Source organism: Pseudonaja textilis, chromosome 2, assembly GCF_049901715.1.
Source record: "Pseudonaja textilis isolate UNSWEBS1 chromosome 2, rPseTex1.2, whole genome shotgun sequence".
Taxonomy (NCBI): domain Eukaryota; kingdom Metazoa; phylum Chordata; class Lepidosauria; order Squamata; family Elapidae; genus Pseudonaja; species Pseudonaja textilis.
In genome coordinates, this window is record NC_141991.1 from 52,496,073 (window position 1) to 52,514,625 (window position 18,553).

At 38.6% G+C, this 18,553-nt stretch overlaps 2 protein-coding genes across 8 annotated transcripts in view; both read left to right on the forward strand.

The window, feature by feature from the left end:
* The window catches only part of SUSD3 (sushi domain containing 3), a 50,576-nt gene extending 44,027 nt beyond the window's left edge, over positions 1-6,549 (forward strand). Inside the window, exon 6 of the mRNA XM_087923884.1 lies at positions 5,843-6,549. Coding sequence (XP_087780010.1) covers positions 5,843-6,059 — 217 coding nt within the window. The 3' untranslated portion in view covers positions 6,060-6,549. The remainder of the gene's footprint in view (positions 1-5,842) is intronic.
* A 4,995-nt stretch (positions 6,550-11,544) lies between these two features.
* The window catches only part of CARD19 (caspase recruitment domain family member 19), a 42,645-nt gene continuing 35,636 nt past the window's right edge, over positions 11,545-18,553 (forward strand). The window contains exons 1-2 of one of the 7 annotated variants that reach the window (XM_087923885.1): positions 11,545-11,707; positions 15,608-15,944. In XM_087923885.1, coding sequence (XP_087780011.1) covers positions 15,938-15,944 — 7 coding nt within the window. In that variant the 5' untranslated portion in view covers positions 11,545-11,707; positions 15,608-15,937. Of the gene's footprint in view, positions 11,708-15,470; positions 15,945-16,030; positions 16,250-18,553 lie in introns of those variants that run through there. The other 6 variants (XM_026723992.2, XM_026723976.2, XM_087923886.1 and 3 more) reach the window with 6 other exon arrangements.

The following is an 18,553-nucleotide window of genomic DNA, read 5'->3' on the forward strand; positions in this document are numbered from 1 at the left end:
TAACAGTCCTTGATTAGTTGGAGCAGCAGAATGGACCGATATAATGGAGTTTCCTGTGTTTGAATGACTTTGCTATCCAAATAAGTAGATGGGACAGCGGCCCTCAACCTTTTGGGCATCAGGGACCGGTTCCGTGAAGAGATTTTTCTGCAGACTGAAAGGGGATGTGGCTTCACGTGGTGCTTGCATCCTGCAGATAGGGCTTCACTTCTTTGTGCGGCCCGGTTTCTGGCATGCCGTGGCCTGGTGCTGGTCCATGGATGGGGGGGGGGCAGGTGTTAGGGACCCTGAGATAGGAGACTTAGATAAATCATAGAATTGATATATGGCACTCCTATCCCTTCAGTGCGTTTTTCATGTTTGTTGTTGTTACTACTACTACTATTACTATTTTTTTTATTAAGGGAGGCTGTCCAACTCCAGTATGCCTCTGGACAACTTAGAAAAAAAACAATAGAAAAGAATCTGAAGCCTCTCGACAATTACTTCACTGTTTTACACCATACCAATTGTTAGTGAAGGGAATGTAGGTTTTAGAACACCAGGAGAACGAAGAAAGGAAGTCCTTCTAGGTTCATGTACAATCAGTGTAGAATATTTTTTTTAAATTTGTCAAGCATGTATTAGATTACAAATATAATTGGAACATGATTATGATTACATGAAATAGGTATGAATAAAAGGTGACATTAGGAAAGGGTGGGGAGGCATGTTGGTGCTCTTATGCATGCCCCTTACAGGAATGGGGTGAGGTCAACAGTAGACAGTCTAAGGTTAAAGTTTTGGGGGTTTGGGGAAATATGACAGAGTTATGAATATGACAGAGTTGAAAGTAAATGGCAAATCTCTATGCCTGTTTCTAAAATGAGGAGAAACGATATACAGGAAAAAGGACTATATAATATAATATAATACCACTGTATTAGGACTTGTTTTAATTACACTTTGTATACCCCCTTGATTTTTTGGGATATAGAGTAGCATAAAACTATTTTGAATTAAAGATAAATCAGTGATTTTCAGGTTGTTCTGCAGTTAATCATTTGAATCTAAATAATTTCCTTTTGGTGAAGATGACAAAGTCAAACAATATAAAGCGATGTAATTCTGTTTTCTTTATATAGTATTATGCTGTTGCAAACATTGTGTTCCCTTGTGCATGATTTTCTCATAAAGAATCTATTACTGCCACTAAAATGTATATTTTGAAACAAGAATTTTTTTTCCACTCCCTTTTGGAAGAAATTTATTTGCAAAGCTATTTTTAAATCTGTCAGGAAATATATGGCCACACTTATAATGTCTTAACTATGTGGGCATTTTTTTATTGCTAGTGTTATTAACATTATTATCCCTTCTGGCAAAAAGCAATAATAACAAAGGAAAATTAAGGAGATTTTTCTGAATGCCATTGGAGCTTACTGTATTATTATTTATTTTTTTAAAAAAGGAAGAGCAATGCAAAATAAGACCAAAACTACAGACACCAATCAAACTGTCAAAATATAAAGCTGATTCTACAAGTGAAGTCTACATGTAAATACAGTTATTCATATGCATTTGTAGGAATAAAAATGTGTATTTATGTACATATGCACCCTGTTGTCGTATAATTTGCACCTTTGATACATTCCTTATAAACTAAAATACTTCAGAATTTAGAAGTACAAAGAAGTCATCCCTCTGTTGAAATGATAGCCCTTACTTACTGAACTTTCAAATTTACATTCCTCACAGATGCTTTCCAAAACTGGGCTGCTAAAAGTCGTAGTCATTGTTTGATTGCTGTAAGCTAAATAAAAGGTGAAAAATTAATTTAATCAGGGTTGCTCCTTCCAGTTTCACAGAATCTGTGACTGAGTTGCCATTTGCAAGAGAATAATGAAGTTTTAAGGAAAATAATGATGAAAATAAAGCCAAAGTGAGTTGGAATATTCATAAAACGTACCACCTCCAGAAATCTGCTATATGATCGATCAAATTCCCATTAGAGTTGTCTCCACATTTCCAGGTAACATAGACAGTCATTTTGACTTAATGGTTAAGCCACCAGTTAGAAACTAGGTGAGTTCTAGTCCCATTTTAGGCATAAAAACCAGCTGAGTGACTTTGGATCACTTAGTCTTTCTCAACATAGCTCATCTCACAGGACTGTTGAGGCAGAAGAATAAAAGGAAGGAGCATTAGGCTTGTTTGCCACCTTGAATTATTTACACAAATAATAACAGTGGAGAAAATAATCTTTATTTAATCTAATCATTTATACTCTTTTAACATCTGTCATGGTGATCCAGAATCACCAATTTGAAAGTAAAATGAGCACAAAAAAATCACTCATAGTATAGTGGGCTCTAATAATAATTTGATCATTTAATTGATCAAATTATTAGTGATATGTATTCTGATAGAAATAATTTGTTCAAGGAGACTTCTTTGGAATTCTGTAAATATGGGATGTGAGAAATCTTCAGTAATTGTTGCCATTAAAAACATTGTGATCGATGTTTTAATAGCATTCCTAGAGATAATTGATTTTTCCCAGGCTCGACTCTGTTCACAATTATGGTTTATTTTTATAAAAATCAAACTTGAGTCAAGATAATTTGATTTAGATAAATGAAGTTTTATTGAGATTTTAAGGTACAGTTTTTAATGACATTTATTCAATGTCTACTAGTGTTTTAAGCCTAACATGTAATTATTTCAATAATTTCTTTTGTTTTACTATGGCAAAAATATTCTACCTGCTGTTTCTTTGACATAAAACTTCAAAGAATATTCTAGAGAAGTGCCTTTCAGACTTGGCAACTTAATGCTGGCTAAGGCGTTCTGGGAGTCAAAGTCCACACATCTGAAAGTTGCCAAGTTGGAAAATCAACTGTGCACAATCAATTTACAGAAGGTTTGGTGGCTGGATTTTTTAAATCATTTGTGTCTGAGGGAACTTTCTATTTGAATTACTATTGCCTTCTGCCAGACCTTAAAATTGAAAATGATCTTCTATACCTTCCAGAAGCTAGGAATCAGAGACAGACGTAGCTAACAACCACACCTTTCCCTTCAAATTATATTGTACATCCTTTCCTCTCTTGTTGGCCTTTCAGTTTCACTTCTGACTTTTATTGCTTTGTAAAATTTTATCCAGAGCTCTATCCAATGTCATTAATCCATTAATACAATGTCAGAAGCACAAAGTGTGGTATTTGGTGAATTATTTCCTATAATTGCTCTTGCATAGCTTCAACTCTCCCTAAGGCCATTGCAAAAGTGGTGTTTGAATGTCAGAAACAATAAATTAATAGAATTCCAAAGAATCCAAGTGAAGAAAGTGCCATAAAGAAGGCTGTGTAGATGTGGATTATGCAAAAGTTTCTTTCCAGTAAAGGTCAGTGTGAAGACTGCAAAGCTGGTATACAGTGCAGTTGAGAATAGACTTTCTAGTTTTTGATTCTTGGGTCATTGAATGGGAAAATGGCAGAACTCCCACATTGAAGCATCAGGGTGCTAAGGGAGGGATGAGGATGCTGCAGAGAGTTGCAGGAGGCAGTGGGAAGGTCATACTGCAAGCTATGTGTGAATCTAAACGAGGCTTTGAATGCCCAGCACGAGCTGAGTGCAATCAGAGGGGGAGCTTGGTTGGCTCAGCAGAGCATGGATGAATCTAGAAAGAAGTTGAGGGAGAACTTGGAAGGCCCAGGGCAGGCTGCAGGGGAGTTGGGGAGATACTGAGCCAGCAGAGATTGCACAAAAATGGGAGGATGCTACAAGTGGAAATGACTTATCAGAGCAACTTCTGATCTTTCCTGCTGGATTCCCCACCGACTTCACTTGTGAGAAGCTAATGGAATATCACAAATGATGATCATAGGCCATAGCTCTCTGAGATGTCATATTTGCAAGCTAGGCATCAAAGGACCTCTATTACCATCCCAGTGCCAAAGAAGCCCTCCATCAAGGAACTGAATGACTTCAGACTGGTTGTTCTAACATCTGTAGTTACAAAAAGCCTTGAAACACTAGTGCTGGCCCGCCTGAAAACCATCATGGATCCGCTGTTAGACTCCTTGCAGTTTGCCTCCCGAACATATAGATCAGCAGATGATACTGTTAATATGCCTCTGCACTACATCCTACAACATCTTGAATCTCCAAAGGCCTCTGCAAGGATCCTCTTTGTAGACTTCAGCTCAGCATTCAATACCATCATTCCAGATATTCTTCTAAGTAAATTAAACCAACTAGCAGTACCTGACCAAACTTGTAAATGGATCATAAGCTTCCTAACAGACAGGAAGCAGCAGGTGAAGCTAGGCGGAATCACATCCTGTACAATCAGCACACACCCCACCCAGGCTGTGTGCTCTCTCCACTTCTCTCTATATACCAATGACTGCATCTCAAAAGATTTATCTGTTAAAGTACTGAAGTTTGCAGATGATACAACAGTGATTGGTCTTATTTGAGACAATGAGGAATCTGCATACAGATGGGAGGTTGAACACCTAGCCTTGTGGTGCAACCAGAATAATCTTGAACTAAACACAGTCAAAACCACAGAAATGATGGTATGTTTTAGCAGAAACCCTCCTATACTACCACCTATTACAATCCTAGACAACAATAGAGACCTTCGAGTTTCTAGGTTCTATCATATCTCAAGACTTAAAATGGACACCTAACATCAAAAATGTCATCAAAAAACCACAAGAATGTTTTTTCTGCGCCAACTCAGAAAGCTCAGGCTGTCCAAAGAACTGTTGATACAGTTTTACAGAAGAATTATTGAATCTGTCATCTGCACCTCTGCAGCCAAACAAGAGAGACACAGAGTTCAACAGATAATTAAAACTGTAGAAAAACAATTGCTACCAACCTACCTTCCATTGAAGAACTGTATACTCCATGAGTCAAAAAGAGGGCTGTGAAAATATCTACAGACCCCTCACATCCTGGACATAAATAGTTTCCTCAAAACAATGTTATAGAGCATTGCACACCAGAACAACAAGACACAAGGACAGTTTTTTCCTGTGTGCCATCACTCTGCTAAACATCTAATTCCCACAACAGTCAAACTATTTACTAAGACTGTATTACTATTATTCTCATCCTTCCTATTACCTATCTCCTTTCTACTTATGACTATAACCTTGTTTACAATTTATATTATATCATTTAGTTTCCTAGTATGATTTTGATTGCTTATTTAGTATCCTATGACTATCACTAAGTGTTGTATCTTATGATTCATGATGAACGTACTTTTGATGACTATGATCATGATTTATCACTTATATCTTTTATGTACACTGAGAGCTTATGCACCAAAGACAAATTCCATGTGTCCAATCACAATTGTCCAATAAAGAATTCTATTCTGTTCATCCAGTAATACAGTTAACAAGCATGTATGTATGTATGTATGTATATGTGTATGTATGTATATGTGTATGTATATGTATTTATTTATTTGCTGGTTAATATTTTAAAATTGTCAAACATCTCTTGGCTTTATGTCATTTCAGGGAATAAAGTTTATGATTTTAAGTACTTCTACATGAACATAACTGCAATTGATTGTACTTTTCGATATTCTTTTATTGTTTTTTAATCAAACAGTACACATCTGGTGTTTAGACTGATTTTAAATTAATGCAACTATTGTTGAATAGTTTTGTAATTATTCATGTTACAAAAATATTAACTATGCATTTTACATTCTTACTTGTGCTTTTAATTTCAGAAGCCAGGCAAAATTGCAAAACTGTAGCTAAATTAAACCAAAACTATTGGTTTTTCTCCTCCAAGTAAATAAAAAGAATGCCTCTTCTTTGTTTTTCAGCTTCAAAGAAGACTGGATTAGAGACATGGCACAAACACGCTGTTCTGGAGAATGTGACTTACAAAATAAATCGGCAAAAACCAGTAATGCACTTGGTAAACATTTGGCCCCTGGACATAGTGGTGGTATACAGAGCATCCATACAGTACATGCGGTAGACGTTTACGGGCAGGATACAGATATCCTTGGAAAACTGCATACTCACTTACCTGGATAAACAGCCTCCAACCGTTAAAAGTTGTCTTGGACCAAAGGAAATTGTGAATACACATGCTTACTGAATGTGCCTTAAAAACAACATAAAAATAAATGTCTGTCCCTCATGTATCTGTTGCGGTAAATGCTATAATATAGCTATAATTTATCAAATTGCCCAAAATATGGAAAATTAAATTCAGTGTCACAAAAAAGCAAAATAAAATGCATTTTTTATATTTACTAGGGTAGCGCATGCTTAAAAAACAATTAAGAAGAAATTACTTGGATTTGCACAAACACAGCAGCACCTCCTTTCATTAAAGAAGCATAACTTACTCCAGGTGAGCTTCAGTAAATAGGTGCTGCTGCTTTAATGAATGGGAGAGAGGCTGTACTCTGTTCCAAAGCACTTTGGAATTATTTTGATGTTTGTGTGCACCTACAATTTAATATCGAACTACCATTTCTACACTTTGCTCAAAAAATAAAAAAGGGATGACATCAAGAAAGGAATTGTATATTGTTTTATGTGCTTCAATGTTGGCTCTTACCAGTTTGTACCTTTTCTGCATGTGAAAATCCTGATGATAGTGAGGATGAATTCAGAACTGCAAATTTAGTTTACCTTCTCTTTTTATAGATATAGATATAGATATAAAATGTATTTTTGCACAATAAGAAGAAACTGAAATAAATATATATTTTAATGAGAAATTGGTCAAACAAACATGTTGCTTCAGTGTCCGGATTGCATTATAATCTTCCATTCCAGGTCCTTTAACATGTGTCCAGACTATTTGAGCTGTGGTGATGCAAATGGTTAGAATGCAGTATTGCAGGCTAATTCTGCCGTCTGCCAGCAATTCAATCCTGACCGGCTCAAGGTTGATTCAGCCTTCCATCCTTCTGAGGTTGGTAAAATGAGGACCCAGATTGTTGGGGGCAATATGCTGACTCTGTAAACCACTTAGAGAGGGCTGTAAAGCTCTGTGAAGTGGTATATAAGTCTGAGTGCTATTGCCATTGTTAGGAGAGCTTCGGTACCACTTTTCCATTTATTGAATGTCACAGCAGCTAATGTAAAAATAAAGTGAAATTCTTTTGAAAACAAAAAAGCAAGTTCAAGTGTAACAACCTAATTTCAAAGCAAATAAGTGAAAAAAGCTGCCATATCAATCAATTGAAACTGAAATTACCCACTGGTGGCTTTAATAAAAAAAATCATAGGGTGCCTAAAAGGGATAAAATCAAAGTTATGTGAAAAAGAGAGAATGGCTTATTTTTTTAATAGCCATGCAATTATCCTTTGAAGCACAGCTTCTGATGATTATCTTAATAGAGGAGCTGATTTGTTCTTATAAGTATAAGAACGAAGATTATGAGAGAATAACAATTCTGAGATACCACCCTCTGATTCTTAAAAGTATTCAATGGTAATGAATTCTAACAAGTCAACAATAAAAAAAAATGCAATAATGGACAATACAAAGAAAAAAGTATGGCAAGGATGACAAAAAAGGAAAGGAAAATCCAAACAATCGGGGGTGGGGTGGGGAGGTCATTCACTATTTATTTATTAGGTTTTTATCCTGTTTCATATTATTTTATAACTCAAGGTAGTGAGAACACCTAATACTATTCCTTCCTCCACCACAACCCTGTGAGGTGGTTGGGGCTGAGAGAGAGTGACTGGCCTAAAATCACCCCACCAGCTTCATGCCTAAAGCGAGACTAGAACTTACAGTCACCTGGTTTCTAGGCTGGCACCTTAACCACTACATGAAACTGACTCTCACTAATGCTAATGCTAACTCATCCTCATGAAAGCCCTGAACCAAAGGTTCTAGTAGAGGTGTTGTCCAAAGTCTCAGTGTCACACAGTGGAACAGGGTTTTTAGACTGTTCCATGGAACCTAAGATTCTTAAAGAGCTTGATGAATTCCATGAGAGTCTAATGACAAAATGAAGAAATTCATTTAGAATCATAGCATCCTAGGACTGGAAGAACTTTGGATGTCTTTTAGTCCATCCCCTGTCCAAGGCTGGAATCCTTAATACCATCCAGGACAAATGATTATCCAATTTCTTCTTGAAAACCTCCAGTGATAGAGCATCCACAACTCTGGAGGAAAGCTTGTTCCATTAGATGTTCTCTTCAGCCTTCTCTTCATTAGGCTAAACGTATCTAATTCTCTTAACCATTTATTATATGATTTAGCCTCCAGGCTCTTCTCTGCACATTTTCTATGGCCTAGGCATTTTTTCTGTATCGTGTGTTAATTTACATACGATTTTGCAAATATTTTGGCAGCCTAATCATAAGAAAAAGCATACTCTAAATGCAGTAATAGAACGAACAAGCATAAAAGAAGTATCAAAGATCAAATATCTAGGATCATATACAATGCAATAAGGCAAACCAAGAATGAGGACACTTTGCTCCACTCCTACAATATAAGGCAGTACCAATCAGCACAAAGAAGCATCTCGTATAAGGCCTACTCATCCCCACCCTATGTGACCAGGGCCAAACATGGACATTTACAACAAAACATGAACAAAGTTAGTCACCACGGAAATGAGATGTTTTAGGAAAGCTGCCAGAGTGACCAGATGAGATAAAATCAGAAATGGGACCATAAGAGAAAGAATTGGCATAGAACCAATCTTAAACTATACACAAAAACAGCAAATAAAGTGGTTTGCTCGCCTGAAAAGGATGTCATGGGAGTCCTATACTGAACAAGGCATATACAAAAAGAGAAGGTTAAAGAACACAAGGCAGATCCAGAAGAAGATGGAGAAGCAACATCAAAGCACACTACAACAGCATCAGATAACAATGGTTGAGGCTGCCAGAAGAGCAAGAGCCAAAACTTTGTTTCTCCCCTGACACCTGAAATGGTAAAAGAGGAAGTAAAGAAGCCATAGCTAGTAACTTGTAAAAAAAAGTTTTACAGAATTTGAACATCAATATTCTGCACTAAAGTGTTGCAGCTATTATAACCATCTTGCAGATGTTGTGCCTCCAAGCCAGGACTGATTCCTGACAATTTCCTGGACATGTCCCTGTAGTTGTTTTTTTTAGCAAGATTTCAAAAGCAGTTTGCTCTTACATTCTCTCTAGGGCTGAGAGAAAGTGACTGGCTCAAAATCTCCCAGCTGGCTTTCTAGCTAAGGTAAGACTAGAGCTCATGGTCCCCTATTTTCTAGCCTGATAACTATTACATCAAACATATTGTTGATAGGGGATGACAAAAATGCAGAAAGACTACAAAAATAATGGGATTTTCATGTTCATGAAAATTTGAAACTTGCAACTCCTTGTTGCCTAGCTACTACTATATGCATCTTATACGTATAGCAGAGAAAACAGGAAGAGGCAAAAACTAGCAAACTAGCAATAGAGTGAAGGCAGATAAGGCTTAAGGAAGTGGCTGCTGGTGCTTCATAATGCATTTTGTTGTTCAGCATGTGGTCCCAAAAAGAGCAATAAACATTTTCACCTAGAGAACAATCTCTATCCCTATCAAAGACAGAAATGCACGAAAATAAGTAATACAGCATATTCCTATTAAACCATTTTAAAAAAAAAATCCAAAATAGAAATAATAACACCAACGATAATCAGAAAAAAACAAAGATACCAAGCCTTGGGAAAGCAGTAGATTTACAGAAGGAATATTATTAAAACATTAAGATTTAATTTAAGCAATTTGGTCCTGCAAAGTACAAGGTGCTTTATTAAGAAATTTCACCCAGACAATTTGGTGATGATTATCTTATGTTTCTTCTGTTTATGATAATGATATCCCTGGAGCTTTAATTATTGCTCATGTAAGAAATTATGAATCATTTAAAAAATGAATAAAAATGAAAAGAGATGAGTAAACCCAGCAAACATATAAACTAACACATTTAGAGAATTATAGTCTTCCCGTTTTTATCAGTTAATGAATTGGAGCAGGCTGTCTTGTAGATTGCTTTAATGTGCAAAAGAGCATGCAGTTCTAGCCATATGGTTCTTCCAGTTTTACCTCTAATCATCTAGTAGTAACAATCATCAATAATATGTGCACTTTCGATACTTCCACTGCCCCAGCTTCTACTCAACCTGTTTTATTGGTTGAATCTTGTTTGCATGATATAACAGTATTACGTGAGACAGGAAATGATCACAAGTAACAGTATTATTAAGAGCCTTCTGTTTTTATCAGGCTCACCTAGACAATTTTAGAATCAAAGCCAGACAACACATTACATAGTAAAACTCTGAAGGAAATGCTTATTACAAACTCAAGCAATAAGATGTTCAATGCTCCCTATGGCACCTATAATAATTCACTGAACATAGCGCAAAAAATCTACAAGTCTTAAGATTGTTGTGTAACCTCACACTCTTGAAGATAGCAAGCTGAGTTTCCAAAGTTTGGAATGGCATTGTTGATTATCCCATTCTGAACACAGCAAGCTAGCCTTAGCAACTTAGCTCATTGAACAATTATTTATGTGGCCCCTGTTCTGCCTCTACCTTCAATCGGGACACTAGTATATCTTCAGTGGTGCCTAATGTCACTTGACCTGGAAAATCAGGTGAATTTAATGGATCCTCTTCCGAGATAAGTGAAAGTTGTTCTTACTTCTTATACCTTACCTACCTCACTGATAGAATACCTGTCCAGAGATTCTTCAGGGGAATCATCTTTAAATTCCAGGAATCTGAAGGGGTCCATTCATCCAGTCTTATGTTTGAGTCCATTAATGGGTTGTTTACAGTTACCCAATTTTCCAGAGTACTTCCAGGATTTAAGAACCATTTTGCTCATGAAGCAGTAGATTCCCCCACATCTAACTATTGTATTTATTGGCTTTTAGCAGGTTTGTAGAATGATCTACCTACAAATTGTACAATTTTTAGTTATTATTGAATTACTTTCTATGCAACTGAGAACAGAAGGATACTCTTTATTTTGAGAGTGTGTCACAGTGGACATGTTCTATTTTTTTATTTTTTGGTATCTTAATCTGTAATTTGGATTTTTCAAAATAAATATTGCTATTCAGTTATTAATTGCACCTTTTTGTAGTTGATTAAATGATTTTTAACTGGATAATTAACCATTGTAGATTTCCCTGTAATTGTACTATAGAAAAATTACTTTCCAAAATTAATATATAACAACATCTTTATAAACATTATTCCAGGAAAGAAAAGGGTATGTCATTGTTTTGTCAACAGTATTGTCCAGTAACCCTTCAGTTAATCTCATTTCAAGCATTTTTAGGATGATTAACGATGGAACAAAAACAGTATACAGTCAGGCTGGACAACTTTCAGCAAAAAGAACTACAGTTAGGATTTTTAAAACCTTCATGAGCCATAATGAATGAAACCCAAGGGCAAAGAAATATCATTGGGTGACACATTCACCTTCCTTTCCCAGAGCAGCGTATTTTTCCAAGGGCGAAAAAGGGACCCCTGGTGGTCAAAGCTTTAATAAGGTGGACTCTCGAATTTTACTTTCACTTTTCCATAAACTCGTCATTAAACTTTTGTTGCTGGCAGCAGTTGAAGGAGACAATTTTTCGGCTTGCCAGATTTAATGGGCTTCTTTCAGTCATAGTAGGAAAAACTGTCATACCCATGGACAATGATCTTCAGAAAATGTAAGTGATAGATTGTTTTCCCCTCCTAAGGATGCCTTTTCCAACCGGGCTGCTGAGAGAATTGCGTTCTTGTTTTTTCAAGACAAGGGAAGCTTTGCTCAGAGGATAAGACAAGATGTGGGAAGCTTTAGAGAAAAAGGGAGCACCTACTTCCTTTTTTTCTCAACTTCCTTTTTTGTGTGTGTGGATGTAGTCTACTTATTTTTTGCAGGGATATATCAGGCTTTCTATTTATAACTTTTAACCATGTAAAAATCTGTTGTATGCAAGAATCTTCAGGGAAAAGGTTGTATGGTTTTTCAGCACCAGCAACCACAAGTAATCCTATTTTGGAGTGGATTTATTCTTCTGTGGAAAATATTTCTGATATTATTTCTGGGCAGGTCAAGGTAGCAGTTTATTATATAAACAATTACATGTACTAAAATGATATATTTGACTGTTAGGTTTTAGATCTGCTAATCTAAAATAGGTCTATCTTTAGAAGTGTGATTGTGACTTATAAAAGATAGGGTTATGTGGAGAAAGAACTCCAAGAATCTTTTTGAAAGATTCCTCTTGCTGCCAAGTTTAGAACTGAAATCAAGAGTTCAAGGAGGGAGATGTTTGCTTCCACCAATACCAGCAACTAATATTTGTGAAGGTTAAGCTTTTCAAAAGCAGCATTCTATATATAGGCAGCAATTGGAAACTTTTTCTATAACCTTGGTTGTAAAATCTACTTCAGATATTATTAAGTCACAACTGTGATTCCAAATGACCAGTCTTATCATATGTTTCCATAATTTGGAATCACATGATTGGTTGGCAAACTAAGAGCTCCATGTAGCTCTTAGAATAATTTTACTTCCTAGTGACTAAGAAAGTTGCCTGTAGCATCAGGTGTATTAACCACTCCCCTAGGCAAAGCACTGCACAGAGCCATGAACAGATGAATCACACTTCTCCTTATTTTTTGTTAACACGTCAGTGACATTAAGAACTGAGCATGCATATTTTACAAGGTCCTAACAGTGATGGCGAACCTTTTTGTTGTGGTGTGCTGAAAGTGCGCGCACGCATCACAGCATGCATGTACACATGCCAGCACCCACAATGCAATGCGACCCGCCCCCCCACGCATACATGTGCAACACCCCCCCACCCTCTTAACTGCACTGCGCATGTGTGCGCCTCCCAGCTGGTTTTTGGCCCGTTTGAGGCCTTTTTCGTCCTCCCGGATGCTCATGGGAAGCCTCTGCAGCCTTTGGAGGAGGCCAAAAAACAGGCCTCTCTTGGCATTTCTGTTATTTTCTGAAGGCCCATTTTTCAGCTTCCCAAGGCTGCAGAGGCTTCCCTCGACTCTCAGGGAGGCTGAAAATGGCCTCAAATGGCCCCAAAATCAGCTGGAAGACACGCACATGCACAGTGCAGATAAGTTTGGCTGGGGCTTGCATGCCTGCACAAATACATGTTGATTATTGGATTCCTGAACCAGAGAACCATTTCTTCTCAGAACTTTGGCTGGATTGTATTTTGCCTTGATTTCCAACTGTAAATTCCAGTCAGTTCTGTCCATAGTTCTAAGTTTGGCATTGTTCACATGATCAACTAATCTAAGCTGATCTAAAATGTGAAAAACAAACTTCTGAATCATTACCTAGTTATACTTTTATTGGAAATTCTAGAACTTGGAAATTTCTTTTAAAGCAGGGGTCCCCAAGCCCTTGGCTGTGGCCCTTTTGGAACTGGGTCACTCAAGCGCTGGGCAAGTGCACATGAAGGCAACCACCCCTTGTACAAAAGGAGCTGAAGGTGCACGTGCCTGCATTCCCCTCTCCCCCTGAAAGTCCACCAAGCCAGATAGTTTAGAGATTGTTGTTCTAGAGTACCCAGGTTATAGAAATTAGTTCTGCATTTTAACCCAAGCCCAAAACAGTTTCTCTAGAATGGAAGATGCTCGCCCACAGAACAGCAAAGAAATCAAGATAGTTGCATTTGAAAAGTTGGGAGCCATAACACTCAGCCTCCTAACCTTCTGAAGGGACAAAGATAATGCTTTCATGTCACTGGAAGGGGTTGGTTTAATGAAACAGCCATACAGCTTAGTCAATCAATGTTCTGGTTATTATATGCTCTTAATTTCCAAAATTCAATTGTGCTCTACAATACTGTGGTCAAGAAATTGAACCCAAGGTCAAGCTGTAATTTTATTTTAAAAGATTCCCACTGAATTTTATGGGATTGCCCTGGCAGGAAGACAACATTACTGTGTTTCATGTCAGGAAATAATCTATACATATTCAATTTGGATGAATGCGCCAGATTTGCAAACACAAAATCTGAGCCACCTTAATCCTCAGGCAAAGGTTTTTATGACTATTGGGGAATTGGAAAGTTTGCAGGAAAAAGGAAAGGAATAAGCTGGGAAAAAGTTACGATAAATCAGTTTTAAATATCCTACAGAGAAGAGCCTGTCCAAATTAAAATCCCTATATTTTTCTTCAATGCTTACTTGAACAGCTTCAGGCCACAGTTGTTTTCAGAGGCCCCTTTCCAATATCTCTCACAATTGTGTGTGTGTGTGTGTGAGAGAGAGAGAGACCTCATGTATATAGTCACATGTGCGGCCTCGTGTATATATGCACCCCTCACACACACATATAAATGAGGCATGCAAGACATTTATATTAATATATTTTTGCTCAAAGATTTTCCATTTTTACCCAAGAATTCCTACTTTTGTATTCAGTTTGATTTTAAATGCCTGCTCAGCTCTAGAATATTGACTTGTGTTTTTCTCTGCTATTAACTGCAACATACAATTCTCTTTCCCACCCTCCCCCCTTATGTTTTAGAAACATTTAATTAAACAAATGTAATCTGCCCAGAAACCTTCCATTTCAGGCATTATCATCACCTCATGTGAAGAGAAGGAGTTCTTTAATAAGAGCGCTCTTCTCAGTTGATTCCTTTACCTTTGTTTGCTTCATTACATGTTGGTCAAAGTTAAAGCACCCACAGTAAAGGAATGTTAATGTTAATTCAGCATTAGCCAATTTAGTGTGGTGTATTACATCAGGCTAGAAATTGAGATGGTGAAGTTTAGCCTTGCCTTGGACACGATGTCAGATAGGTGACCTTAGGCCAGTCACTTTATCTCAGCCCTACAAGGAAGCAATGGCAAACTACTTCTGAAAAGCCTTGCCAAAAAACTGTAGGGCCTTGTTCAGATAGTGTCCAATAACTGGATACAATTGAAGGGAAGGAGGGAAAAAAGAATTCATACAATTGCAAGTAGAAGTTCCAAATTTGATCAGACTCAAGAGCTCCCAACATCCGCATCCATAACAATATCTGTATCATTCCAACCACTGGGCACAGCTCAGTGAGTGCCCCACTGAACTCAACCAAGTCCTCTCATTCAAGGCGTCCCCCAGTCTAGTCTTTGGCAGAACCCTGGACTTGGATAAATGCTTCTCAGACAGCAAAGGCAGAATGGTCAGAGTATGACAGATTTTTATGTTCCATGCATACAAAAGGTTCGTTCTATGGGCTACTGCTTCGTTCTTTGCAAATTCATTGTAACATTTGGGTGGAAAAAAAGATTTATCGCTTATTGCTTGTATGTACACACAAAGCATATGTACACTGACTTTATTCTAAAAAGGCCCAAAAGCTGCTGGATTTGTATTCAGACCCAGATCCCTTTCTTATTGAGGGGAGCAATTCTTAAAAGTTAGGCTCCAAGATTGACCCCCCCCCCCCAAATCCAGCCGCAGTTGCCCGCTGACATGGCTGACCGGTCTTGACCGTCTGCCATTTTCAAGGATCCTGCTACATAGTTTGTCTCCTAAACAAGCCTTAAACAAGCTTAAAGAAGGAACAGAATTCCGTTTCTCTCTCTCTCTCTCTCTGTAGATCCAAAACAGCAACGCTTCAGAGCCAGCCGCGAGGCGGAATGCGAGAGTTTCGACTCAGCTTTTCCAATCCCCAGGCCAGGTCTTGGGAGGACAAGCGGGGAGGAAAGAAACTTGCTGGCCGGGCGGCGGCTCCTATCCCACTTCCTCCTCCGCAGCTTCTGGTAGGCTTGCAGGAAAGCCGCGAGGACGAGGCAGTCCTGTAATCAGAGCCGCGCAGCCGGGGGGGGCCTCCTAGCTTCTCGGAAGGCTCGAGAGACGCCCCCGAGGCAGCGCGGAAGGCCGGGCTCGCCAGCCGCGGGACAAAGACGCTTCCTGCCTTGCCGCCATAATGCCAGGTCAGTAGCTCCTTTCCCGGCCAGTCGAGCTGAGCCAAGAGACGGCCGGCACCAACGCCAACGCCGCCGACTCTCGGCTGCAGGGGGCGCACAAGGGCAGGACCCGCTTGAGCCGGGGAAGCCCACTTGCGAGACCGCGAAGTCCGGTCTCTAAAGCCTCTGTGGGTTTCGCGCAAGTTCGCACCGGTCCCTGACAGGAAAAGCGTTTAGCGGAATTTCGCAGAGCTTGAACTCCGAGGCGCTTTGGAGCGTTGCTCATTGGGAGGGGCGTCCTCGGGGCATGTTTAAATGGGTGCGGAGTACGAGTAAGTTTGTATTAAAGTGCCGATCCAAGACTCGTAAGTTTTCAGGCTTGTGTTTATTATCATTTGCAGTCTCTGTATATTCAGAGTTGTATCGGGTACTTTCGATCAATTTATCGCAAGTGTTGTCGTGGCATAGGCATACTGTAACAAGTATTATACGAATATAATAATGAAAGCAGTATGTGGCTTTGTGTCGAGTGAGTCATCACTCACTGGCATGGTAACAGAGTCACTACTTCCACACTTTCGGCAATGCCTCTCACAGAAACTTTTACTACAGAAATCATAGTTAACCCTATTATACCAAACCCCACTTAACATGCAGAGGATTCAAATGTATTCCAGCCATTGATTGCCCTTTTAGTAGGTAGAACTACATGCGAGTTCAGCAAAAGCCCTGAATTTCTTCAACGGCGATTCTTAAACGTTATGAAGACTTAAACGTTAGGAAGCCTTATGAAGACTGGAAAATAGAGTTGCTACAATTCTAAGGAAACTTTAACATTCTTTCCATAATCCTAGAAGGCTTCTCCAAGTTCCTTGTTGTTTCCACTGAATCACTCCTTCCTTTCCTTGTTGCCCAGCATATCATATATTCTGCATAAAGCACACAGGCTGAATCATCTTCTTCTCTCCGCCTTTTCTATCTTAGTGCTTCTCATCCTTAGCAAGATTAAGATGTCTGGACTTCAGCTCCCAGAATTCCCCAGCCTGCATGCTGGGAATTGAAGTTCAGACACCTTAAAGTTGCTGAGGTTGAGAAAAACTGCTCCGGAACACTTGCTTCCTTCTTGTCTGCTTCCTAGATGTCATTATATCTTTTTCTGATTATCCGAATATCTCTTTGAACTTGAGTGCCATTCCTCTTATTATCATCAGACCAGTCTCACTTATCTGTAAGTGAGACTGGGCCACTTGTAAGTAGAATGGTTAATGCCATTTTATTTTGTTTTGTTTCTTAAGCAGCAAATTGGTTGCTAACTTGGTTAAGTAACAGAAGTGGGCTGGGTAAGAAGGTGCATTTTCAATATGAGGGATATATGGACTGGCTGGAAGGGTGTGTGTGGCTTTTATTGATAGATTGATCAATTTATATATTTATTTAAAGAACTGTGTAACTGCCTGTCTCAGAGTCATCATGGCCAGTTAACAATAGCCAGTAAAAAGATAATAAAACCAGAACAATCCTTCCCACCTGGGGCTATGCTAACCCCCTATCAATCTCCAGGCTCAGCCCTCATCCTAGTTCAATGCTTGGTGGAAAGAGTCGCATTTCATGGTCTTCCAGAAGGTTGAAGTGGCTTATTATGCACTGTAACTGTGGAAGCCATTCCAATAAGATTCCTTTTCAAGAAAGAAGTCAGAGAAAATGCTGTGTTCTTTCTCCTAACTCTTGTCAGAATCCCATTTTCTAGATACCCAGGTAATAATGTGTTAAAAAAAATTGAGGCTTTGTTTGCAGTGCTTGGTTGTCCTATGGCACCGAGTATATAGTATGCTTGTGACTCAATAGAACAACTAGTATGTGATCCTGGAAAGAGAAAGGGCTGCTTTAATGAGTTGTCTGCAGTGCAAGGAGTATCAAAAATTTTCAGGCTGCAGAACCTGCTAGTCTAAAAACCAACATCCCTCTTCAACTCCTGGTCAAGAGGCAAAACTCCAGTGATAGAAAATTAGCTGCATTTGACTGCATGTGAATTTTCTTTGTTAGCTCTTAATCTGTCTTGAGACCCCATCTATTTGTCACAGAACAGATTTAGAAAAATATGCTCCAATGCATTTTGAAACACCAGTTCAGGATCAAATTGGAAAAGTTGCACAATTCCCCTAATAGCAATAGCACTTAGACTTATATACCACTGTATAGTGCTTTACAGCCCTCTCTAAGTGTTTTACCAAGTCAGCCTATTGCCCCAACTATTTGGGTCCTCATTTTACCCACCTCAGAAGGCTGAGTCAACCTTGAGCCTGGCGATATTTGAACTGCCAAACTGCAGGCAGCTGGCTGCAGCAGAAGTAGCCAGCAGTACTGCACTCTAACCACTGCGCCACCAAGACTCATTAATAACTACAGTAACATTAAAATAGGATAGAGTTAGTACATTTTTAATACAGGTAGTCCTTGACTTACAACCATTTGTTTAATAACAGTTCAAAATTACAACGGTGTTGAAAAAAAACCTGTGACCATTTTTCACACAACTGTTGCAGCATTACCATGGTCACACGATCAAAAATCAGATGCTTGACAACAGACTATTTATGATGGTTGCAGTCTCCTGAGGTCATGTCACTTTCTGCAAC